Consider the following 11,180-nt stretch of genomic DNA (forward strand, 5'->3'; position numbering starts at 1 on the left):
TTTCCCAGGCTGGAGTGCAGTGGCATGCTCTGGGTTGCACTCACTGCAACCTCCACCTCCCGGGTTCAAGTGATTCTCCTGCCTCAGCCTCCTGAGTAACTAGGATTACAGGCACGCACCACCACTCCTGGCTAATTTTTGTATTTTCAGTAGAGACAGGGTTTCACCATGTTGGCCAGGCTGGTCTCGAACTCCTGACCTCAAGTGATCCACCCGCTTTGGCCTCCCAAAGTGCCGGGATTACAATCACAGTGCCCGGCTCTACTTACTTTAAAATTTGTGTGATACCTGGTATCTTCTAATTTATGGAGCTACTATGGATCTGATTCTGTTGTATTATTTCTGTTATTCTTTTGTTCATACTGTCTATCACATATTTGTTTAACTTCTGTAGTGTGTCAGGCGTTGTTTTTGCAGAATTATTTTGGGGAATAATTTAAGTTCAAAAATGATATCACCCAACAGTATTTGTTTCTCTTTTTTTTTTTGGAGATGGAGCTTTGTTCTTGTAGCCCAGGCTGGAGTGCAGTGGCGTAATCTCAGCTCACTGCAACCTCAGCCTCCCTAGCAGCTGGGATTACAGGGGCGTGCCACCACACCCAGCTAATTTTTCTGTATTTTTAGTTGAGACAGGGTTTCACCATGTTGGCCAGGCTGGTCTTGAACTCCTGACCTCAAGTGATCCACCCACCTTGGCCTCCCAAAGTGCTGAGATTACAGGCGTGAGCCACCATGCCCGACCTTTTTTTTTTTTTTTTTAGACAAGGTCTCACTCTGTCACCCAGGCTGGAGTGCAGTGATGCGATCATGGCTCACTGCAGCCTCGAACTCCCAGGTTCAGGCGATCCTCCCACCTCAGCCTCCTGAGTAGCTGGGACGACAGGCTCACACCACCAGGCCCAGCTAATTTTTTGTATTTTTTATAGAGATGGGGTTTTGCCATGTTGCCCTGGCCAGTCTTGGAACTTCCGGGCTCAAGCGATCTACCCACTTCAGCAGCTATTTTTAAATTTTAGTCTGTTGGCAGGGTTTTGTAGAGAAGTATCATCTATTTATTTTTGTACCATCATGGAACATTCTTTACAAGTATCGCAGTCAATCATTTCTGTACATTTCCTTGTTCCATGTAAGTCTTAGGACAATGGAACATTTTATTGTGGCAAAGTCAGAAGGACTCCACAGGAAAAAGGTTTAAAGCATAGGGTAGAATTGGCTAGAAAAAATGTCATCTATTTGGGAGCAAGTCTCAATAGACAAGGTAGATTCAGAACTTCCTTGACAGAAGCCTGCAAAATTTACGAACCACCACTCTATTTAGTTGACTTTCAGAAGTCAGTAGGAGTATTTTTCTTAGGATTGCCCTAATGAAGGGAGGGTTAGGTGCAGGCTGTTTGTAAGTTTTAAGCCAAAGCTTTTCAGTTGCTTATTATGGGCAGATGTTTTATGGATCCTGTAAAATTTGTAGTTTTGAATGACTTCTCTAAGGCATTGGTAAGGACCTTTTCCATTTTAAACATTTGTGATTGGCATGTGATCTGTAACGAGCAGCTGTACATCACTGATGTTCTATGTGTTTGTCTCCACATGAACGGGCTGGGTGCAGTGGCTCATGCCTATAATCTCAGCACTTTGTGAGGCTAAGGTGGGTGGATCGCCTGAGCTCAGCAGTTTGAGACCAACCTGGGGCAACATGGCAAAACGCATCTCTAGTAAAAATACAAAAATTGGCCAGGCATGGTGGCGGGCCCCTGTAGTCCCAGCTACTCAGGAGGCTGAGGCAGGAGAATCTCTTGAACCTGGGAGGTGGAGGCTGCAGTGAGCCGAGATCGTACTACTGCACTCCAACCTGGGTGACAGAGTGGGACCCCATCTCTCAATAAATAAATAAATAAATATCGCCAGAACTTTAGATACATGTATTTTATTTTTATTTTTTTTTAACCAAACAGGATCTGCCCAATAACATGATTCATCAGGTGCCAATTAAATCCCTCCCTCAAGAATGGCTTTGGTGTGAAACGTGGTGTGATGACGCCTCTAAGAAAAGGGCAAAAACCATTGATTTGGTAAGCCGTGTGTGGTGTGCTTCTGCTTGTTCATCCAGTGGACGTGTGAGCGAATCACGATTAATGATTTTTATTTAGATTCTTAAATTTAAGAGTTTCCTAGATTCTTATTTAGACTTTCTCTGTAATTGTGTAGTTTGTCGGGGCTATTCTTATCTTACAGAATATTCTTATAAATATTCTTATCTTATAGAATTAGTATAGTTTGTTGTATAGTAAGCATAAGTATATAGTTTGTTGGGGCTATTCTTATAGAATATTCTTATAAATATTCTTATCTTATAGAATATTTCACTGGTTTTATTTCCCTGCTTACATTAGGAAACCAAATCCCTTAGCACTTAATGGGACTGTTTTCACAACTTACAATCTGCTGAGTCACTCCTTGGCTTCCAGTTTATCTTTGTGCCTTGTAATTTTTCCAAATGGACTTTCACTTTTCCTGCCTTCCAATAGCCACTCACACATTCTTTGTAGATGTAAATACAGCTTTACATAGCCCACTACCATATTGCTTCTGGTAGTGTATCATTTGGTTCCTTACTATTGTTTTTTTGTCCAGTTAGGACTTGTAACCCAAGAACCTTTGAATTCTCTATTATGTAGCCTTTCTTCAACTCAGCTGAAGTGTGTTCTTTTGGTTTCACAGTGTAATAATCCGATGACCAAAGAGCCGAAACTGGAAGCAGCTGTGCGGATTGTCCCGGAGTGGCAGGACTACGACCAAGAGATCAAACAGCTACAGATCCGCTTTCAGAAGGAGAAAGAAACGGGGGCACTATACAAAGAGAAGACAAAAGAACCAAGCCGAGAAGGTAAGCACAAACCGTTGGCTTTAGGACAGTACTTCTTTCCATGTCTGACTTCTGCTTGTTGTAAAGACAATAGAATAATGGATAAAAGGAAGAGAAAAATCTCCCATTAATCCTTCCATTCTAACATCAACCAGTATATATTTTTCATTTTCCTTTTATGTTGCTCTTGTAAACAGTATTTATTAGTGCAATTGCTGTCTTTTTTTTTTTTTCTCGTTTTTCTGGTGAGGGGGAGAAAGGGTATTTTAATGTGATTATAGTTATTTAGGTTCATGAGTTTTGTGATACATAAACCAAACCTTTTGCGGAGTTCTTCTTAGATTCCTTGTTTTTTTTCCATTAAATCTGTCAGTGTACTAGTGAATGAAAAAATTTAGATCAACACAAATATGTAGTTGAAGAAACTTTTTTTTTTTTTTTTTTGAGACAGAGTCTCACTCTGTTGCCCAGGCTGGAGTGCAGTGGCATGATCTTGGCTCACTGCAGCCTCCACCTCCCAGGTTCATGTGTTTCTCATGCCTCAGCCTCCCAAGTAGCTGGAATTACAGGCATGCCCCACCACACCCAGCTATTTTTTTATTTTATTTATTTTTTATTTTTTATAGTTTTAGTAGAGACAGGGTTTCACCATGTTGCCCAGGCTGGTCTCAAACTCCTGACCCAAGTGATCCGCCCGCCTCAGCCTCCCAAAGTGCTAGGATTACAGACGTGAGGCACTGCACCTGGCCGAAAAAAGTATTCTTTAAAACAAGCATGTTGGGATGGAGACGGAATGCTTGTATTTAATTTAGTGTTAAGTCTTTAATGTCTTCCCTGTTGTGTGTGTCTTGAATGATAGCTACTTGAAAAAATCATTAGAATACGAAATTGACTTTTTAAAATATTAATAAGTTGGGCTCTAGATTTAAGAAAAATTTTAAATGTATTTATTTTTAAATTGTCACGTAATAATTGTACGTATTTGTGGAGTCCATAGTGATGTTTTGGTATGTACATGGGCTCTGGATTTTTAAGATTTATTCTGCTTTAGACTAATTCTAAAAAAGTGGCTGGACGCAGTGGCTCATGCCTATAATCCTAGCCTCTCAGGAGGCTGAAGTTGGAGGATTGCTTGAGCCTGGAGGTCAAGGTTGCAGTGAGTGACTGCACTCCAGCCTAGGTAACAGAGAGAGAACCTGTGACCAAGCAAGACCCTGTCTCAAAATAAAAAAATCCAGAACATGGATCTTGGGTGATTTGCCTATACATCCCTCAGACTGTACTATGATATTAAATATCACAGCCGGAAGGTTATATAGTAACCATAAAAGTAATTAATTCCGATTCATCAGTAAAACCCTGAGGATTTCCACAGATAAATGGGCAAAGAATGTGGACACACTGTTCAAGTAAGAGGAAACACAAATAATAAATGAATTTGAGGAAACAGTAATCAAATTAAAGCAGTCTATCACTAGTGTCTGCTACATGGAAGAAAACAGACATAGTGATAATGCCATTTGTTTGGGAGGCGGTGATGAAACTGTTGTGGGTGTACCTTGATGAAGCTTTGTGTATTAGAATAGCCCTTGTTACAAAGCAGTACATCTGCCATTAGAAGCCTGGAGGGCATTTATATACCCTCAAGAATTACTCTCTTGAGAATATATCTGAAAGAAATAATTCAACAGAAAAAACAAAGTTGTATACATGAAAAAATTTATTTTACTATTACTTATAAGCCAAAAGCATTAAAAACAGTTTAAACATCCAAGAATGAGCTACACTGATACATAGAAAATGTTTAGATGCTATTAAATGATAAAAGAAAAATCCCGACTAAAAAAATGCATGCAACGTTTACTGAAAGTAAATATTGTATTTGTGAAAACAATTCAGTTGGAGTGGGGTTTACAAATAGTTTCCATTTTTAAAAAATCTTTAATTTAGTTTTTGCTTTCAAAATACAGTACAAAAGCACAAATCCCAAAGATTTAGTAAGTGAGATAAGATGAAGGTGGAGGTACAAAGAATAGGTTGCAGTGATGAAAAATGCCCACTCGGTGGTGTTCGTAATTTGAAGATCATCTGTTTTCTTTTCTGTGGTTCTCCTTTTCCTTAGGTCCTCAGAAACGTGAGGAATTATGATCTCTGGAGAAGGACAGGAAATCACCCAATTTGAAAAACAGTTTTTATAATAAATGCTAGTTTTTTCTGATCTGTCTATACAACTGCTGATAAACCGGCTGGGCAGGAGTGCCACACCTTTTGATTCTGAGCATTTGATTCTGACTTCTGTACTCTGGTGGCCACTGGATCTTTGGGATTAAAGCTCTGTTGGATTTGTACCTCAGAGGAAGACCAAGTGGCTGATCCTTTGGACTCTATAAAGAGCATTCTTCTAGCCAGAGGGTGGAATGGCAGCAGCAACTGGAAGAAAATGAGTTTTTTGGTGCCCACACCCAAGAGCACACACATGCTGCACTGTCTCGGAAAGCAGGGCCAGCTAGAGCCACCATGTTCTTCCTTACCTCAGTTTACCTGCAGCCTGCACTGCACTGCAGATGCCCACCCTGCCCTGGGTCTGGCCAGCGGAAGCTCTGTCCAAGGTCCACACACCTCCAGGTTTATGCCAACATCCTTGTGCCCTCCCCACCTTCTCTTCCAACGCATTAGGTGCATTGTTTAATTGAAATCCAACCAACAATTGTGTGTCAAGGCTGGTTCGGTGCAGTGGCTGGGCAAATTAATTTTGGGCCAGGATGGGGGTGGGTTGCAGTGAGGGTAGGGAAAATGTCAGGAGTAGGAAGGTTCGGGGGTTATGGGAAGGGAAGGAAGACCAGAACTGGCCGTCCTCTTTTATAATCCATTAGTAGCACCATGGCTCATTTGAAATGAAAATATTACACTTATTCCCCACCCAACCGCAGTGAACTTTCTAGGTAATTGTTTTGAAAACAATTTTTGTATCTGTGAAAGTCTTTGCTTTTTCTTTCCACCTTCTAGAAAAGTCTGCTACCAGTTTCCATACTGGATACAGCCATACTCAGCCCCTCTCGCATCCAGCCCGTCAGGGTCAGGGTCAGGGTCAGGCTCCCTCAAGACGAGCACCGCATTGTCTGCCCTCTTTTGCGTAGGATTTTTCTCTCAGACCCAGGGGACATTGCCTTGGACTTTTCTCTACAAATGCCCTCAGATCTAAGACCAGAAATGATTCTGCTTGTGGAACTCGTGGCTTTCTGTCCTATTTTCCTTTTATGTGAGCCCTGCAGGTTGCCTTTGGCGCCCACACCAGTTCTGTCTTCATGTCGCTGCATCGTGAAGCCCCATTTGCCTTTAGTCCCTGCTTTGTGTGTCTTCACTTCCACAGCCAGTGTTGCCCCTCAGGGCATACTTTGCTGGAGAACGGGCTGTAGAGTCTTGAGTATGTTATTGGCCTAAGTGGGCATGAGGCCCCAGCATCTGACTCCATCTGCCAGGCTGCAGGGCACAGCAGCACTGGCATAGACAGGCATGCTCTGTCTTCCAACGTGCACCAGCCTTTTCTTACATATTTTGCCTGTTTTTAAAAAATATGAGGAGAGGGTGCAGATGGATACTGTGCCCTCACCCTCCTAAGCCAGGTAATATATAGATGTGCAGACTGTTTAAGAAATCTTAGTCTTATCACAAATATCAAGTAATTTATTTTTTCCATTTTCAAATGCAAAAGTTAGCCTAGGAAGCCTCCCAGTCATCCTGAAGGACCTTTTGACTTTGCTTTTATAATTCTGTTAAAAATTGAGGAGGGGATTAATGAGTACAATGAAAACAAAACAAAACAAAACAAAAAATTAAGAAGAGGAAAGCTCGAAAGAGGATAAGAGACTGAAAAGGCACCTCAGAATGGCTGCTGTGGGCAGAGTCTGTGGCATGACTTTCCCTGCCCTGCCCCTCTGTTCAGAGCAGCTGGAGGGATGGGATCAGTAAGATTAAAAAACTTTTGTTCGGCCAGGCGCGGTGGCTCACACCTGTAATCCCAGCACTTTGGGAGGCTGAGGCAGACGGATCATGAGGTCAGGAATTCAAGACCAGCCTGGCCAATATGGTGAAACCCCGTCTCTACTAAAAATACAAAAATTAGCCGGGTGTGGTGGCTCACCCTCTATTCCCAGCTACTTGGGAGGCAGAGACAGGAGAATCACCTGAACCCAGGAGGCAGAGGTTGCAGTGAGCTGAGATCGTGCCACTGCACTCCAGCCTGGGTGACAGAGCGAGACTCCATCTCAGAAGACAAACAAACAAAAAGAAACTTTTGTTCAAGCTGCATCTTCACATTGAATGAAGCATTCAGACAGGTGACTGCTGCTGTCCACAACTGTGGGCGGAAGTGTGCCTTTTCCCAGTTTCTCGTCCAGGAGGTTGAACAGGAAATACTCAAGTCACTGGGATATATGCTTTCCAAATGCTGGCCCCCATAGCACCTTTCCCCATGTCTTTCTACCAAGCCTCTTATGTTTATTCTGTGCAGGGAAGACAAGAGTAGACCATATTCTCTGTGTGCTGTGCATGTCCTGGTGTCACTCATTGCCTCTTATCTGTCACCATTCTAACATAAGTCAGCTTAATAGTTGACTCTGAAGAATGCAAAACCCAGCTTGCTTCCAGAATGGCCTAGGACCCTCCTCCTCCTGCCAGTTTTTTTTTTTTTTTTTTTGGTTCATGTGGCATAATCATCTTTCAAAATTAACCGAATGCCCCAGAAAATGATGTTACCACTAAAATATTTTCTCCAAGAAGGCATACTGTAACAGAAAAGATAGGTAAGATATTTTTTTCCCAAGAAGTAAGAATTGATTGTGCTGAATGTTCAAACTCTGGAAACTGTTCACAGTATGTTGTTCTTAGCTATTATTTATATAAAATGAATTATTTTCTCTCTCAATCATGCCATAGTGGAGACTTTTGTTTCTGAGTAAGTGACAGAGTAATATGAAATAATGTGATATGTCAGAGTGACATGCAGCATCATGAGCCTGTTTTTATGTTCTGTGTACAGTGGCATTTGATTGAGATCAAAGCCTGTCACAGCCTGCTGCTGGGGGTGTGGGGATATGCCAGAGTCCTGTGTTTGGTTTTAGAAGTTTACTGAATGTTTCCCACATGGAGAATAATGGATGGCATGTTAGTTTCTTTAAGAGTGGTAAAGTTGTACATCTGTCATTGTTGCATTTCGAATTGAACACATAGATGCTTGCCTGTCTACTTGGGTGAATGCCTCTTGGGAGAGCGAAGATTACGTGCATGATGTATGTTAAGAAACAGTTTCCGGTCAGGCACAGTGGCTTACACCTGTAATCCCAGCACTTTGGGAAGCCGAGGCGGGCGGATTACGAGGTCAAGAGATAGAGACCATCCTGGCCAACACGGTGAAACCCCGTCTCTACTAAAAATACAAAAATTAGCTGGGCATGGTGGCACACACCTGTAGTCCCAGCTACTCGGGAGGCTGAGGCAGGAGAATCACTTGAACCCGGAAGGTGGAGGTTGCAGTGAGCAGAGATCGTGCCACTGCACTCCAGCCTGGCAATAGAGCGAGACTCCGTCTCAAAAAAAAGAAAAAAAAAATTAAAACAGTTTCCATAAATGGAGCTTAATTTGCTCTGCTGTCCTTAAGCCCTCGTGGGTTTTTTTTTTTAAGAGAGTCTCATTCTGTCACCCAGGCTGGAGTGCAGTGGTGCGATCTTGGCTGACTTCAACCTCTGCCTCCCAAGTTCAAACAATTCTCCTGCCTCAGCCTCCTGAGTAGCTGGGATTACAGGCACCTGCCACCATGCCTGGTTAATTTTTGTATTTTTAGTAGAGATGGGGTTTTACCATGTTGGTTGGCCAGGCTGATCTCAAACTCCTGACCTCAGGTGATCTGCCCACCTCGGCCTCCCAAAGTGCTGGGATTACAGGTGTGAGCCACTATGTCCGGTCAAGCCCTCGTGTTCTGAACCTTGTCAAGGCTCTGCCTGAATGAGTTTCTGATTGTGGGGACCAAGTCCCTGAGTAGAGGGCCAAGAGCTAGGGACAGGGGGAAGAGACTGGCCCAGGTGGTAGAGAGGAAAGAACTCCCAGAGTTTCCTTTAGCCAGGAAACCTACTCTACTGACCCCGTGACTTGGACAGTCAGACATCACCCTGAGAGTGACAAGTGTAAAATGACTCCCTTCCTCCCCCGCCCTCCGGAAGTATATTTAGATACTTGAAAGCAGTCCTTTTCTAAAATGGCCTTACCTAATGTGGCCTGAGTGATTAAAAGAAAGAACTCAAGAGTTACAAGGGAAAAAGAAAAAGAGTTACAAGGGAATTGTAGTCTGTTTTTCTGAATAGAATATTAGTACTGTGGTATTGCATTTCATGGGAATGGAAATGTATTGGTAAAGCTACCTGATGGAAGCTTTCTCTTGGTAACAAAAATGGAGGGTGTATTATGTGCAGTTATTTAAATATATGTATTCCATTGTTGCGTGTTTTTTTTTCCCCCTCAAGACAGAGATTTTCTCTTGTTGCCCAGGCTGGAGTACAATGGTGTGACCTTGGCTCACTGCAACCTCTGCCTCCTGGGTTCAGGTGATTCTCCTGCCTCAGCCTTCCGAGTAGCTGGGATTACAGGTGTGCGCCACCACACCCGGCTAATTTTTGCTTTTTTTTTTTTTTTTTGTGAAACAGAATCTCGCTCTGTTGATCAGGCTGGAGTGGAGTGCAGTGGCACGATCTCAGCTCACTGCAGCCTCTGCCTCCCGGGTTCAAGAGATTCTCCTGACTCAACCTCCTGAGTAGCTGGGATTACAGGTGCCTGCCACTATGCCTAGCTAATTTTTGTATTTTTAGTAGAGACAGGGTTTTGCCATGTTGGCCAGGGTGGTCTCGAACTCCTGACCTCAAGTGATCCACCCGCATCGGCCTCCCAAAGTGCTGGGATTATAGGCGTGAACCACCACGCCTGTCCCATTGTTGTGTAATTTTAATAATTAGTTTTTTAAGTACTTGATTTTATGGGCACATTTTTGTGGGATGATTGGAGTTAATCAAATATAGCTTGTCATGTGTGTAGTTTGGTAAGATAACTTTTTTAAATTCATGTTTTCTCTGCCTTGAGGTAGTGAGGGAAAGATCTTAATCAGGATTTTGGTAATTACCTGATTGAATTCAAGCAAATGAGACATCATGAACTTCAGTGGTTATTGATATTTCAGGGTATATACCTGAAATGCCTAGAGGATACAGATTTCTCATTTCATTCTTTGGTCTTTCATTTCTCTATATACAGAAATGAAATGACACTTCTGGGAGGCAGTAGAAGCAGGAAGTCAACGAATTGAGTAGAGGGTCCCATTCCCTCAGGCTGTCATTGATCAGTGACAATTTATAAAAACAAACTGCAAAGTCTGCGGCAAGTGGCCTCCTGCTTCCTAGAAGGAGCCCATGAAGGTTAAACTCTGTGGTCAGTATTCGCAAGCGCCGGGCGTGGTGGCTCACGCCTGTAATCCTAGCACCTTGGGAGGCCAAGGCGGGCGGATCACCCAAGGTCAGGAGTTTGAGGATTTGCAAGCAAAAGGTCCTCTCCTGAGTCTTTCCCAGATACCCAGCAGTGCAGAGGCTAGCTGTGGAAGGTTGCAGTGGGACAGGAATGTATTGTATGCCTTGCCTTACTTGTCACCATTGAGATTTCCAGAGAAATGGGCATAACGTCTCTTAACAACAACAGCAGAAAGCAAAATACATTAACTTAAGGTTGACAACAAAAGATTATCAAGTACCATGTTTTCCAACCAACCAGTTATTCGTGGTAATAACAAAATAAAGGTGGGAAAATATTATAATTTTTAAGGAAACTGTGTACTTTAAAAATCTTCTTTATGAATATCCAATGTTACTGTAATCCTGCTCCATTAAATGCAGCATTGTTGTCAGGTGCTGGCCCCTTGCTTGGGAACAGCATTGGGCTTTTAAATGTCTGCAGAATCTCTGCATTCGAAGGGAATTGAGAATGAACTTCCTGGTACTGTAATGAAAATAAGGTCTGCTCAACACAATAAACTTTTCCTCTCTTCTTTAAAACTGTGCAGTCATTTGGCTTTTGTGTTTAGGAAGGGCAGATTGATAGAGCACAAAGTCCAACCCCTTCATCTAGCAGAAGCTGCAAACCCAGACAGAGGAACGAGGGCTTTACCTGAGTCTTGTCTGCTGCTGGGGCTGGCTTCGGGTTGCATCCAGTTCTTTGGATTCTGAGGATAGCACCCAGGTCTCCTCCAGGTCCTCAACCTCTGGGAGCTGCCCCAGGCAGAACTTGG

The 11,180-nt window shown here is 42.9% G+C and overlaps 1 protein-coding gene across 8 annotated transcripts in view; it reads left to right on the plus strand.

The window, feature by feature from the left end:
- UGGT1 (UDP-glucose glycoprotein glucosyltransferase 1) overlaps positions 1 to 10,947 on the plus strand; it is a 107,123-nt gene extending 96,176 nt beyond the window's left edge. For 7 of the 8 annotated variants that reach the window (XM_055380694.2, XM_031008668.3, XM_055380692.2 and 4 more), the window contains 3 exons: positions 1,950 to 2,066; positions 2,716 to 2,881; positions 4,983 to 10,947. In XM_055380694.2, the coding sequence (XP_055236669.1) occupies positions 1,950 to 2,066; positions 2,716 to 2,881; positions 4,983 to 5,008 (309 nt within the window). In that variant the 3' untranslated portion in view covers positions 5,009 to 10,947. Of the gene's footprint in view, positions 1 to 1,949; positions 2,067 to 2,715; positions 3,188 to 4,982 lie in introns of those variants that run through there. The other variant, XM_063694751.1, reaches the window with a different exon arrangement.
- The last annotated feature ends 233 nt before the right edge of the window (positions 10,948 to 11,180 follow it).

This window comes from Gorilla gorilla, chromosome 11 (genome assembly GCF_029281585.2).
Source record: "Gorilla gorilla gorilla isolate KB3781 chromosome 11, NHGRI_mGorGor1-v2.1_pri, whole genome shotgun sequence".
NCBI lineage: Eukaryota > Metazoa > Chordata > Mammalia > Primates > Hominidae > Gorilla > Gorilla gorilla.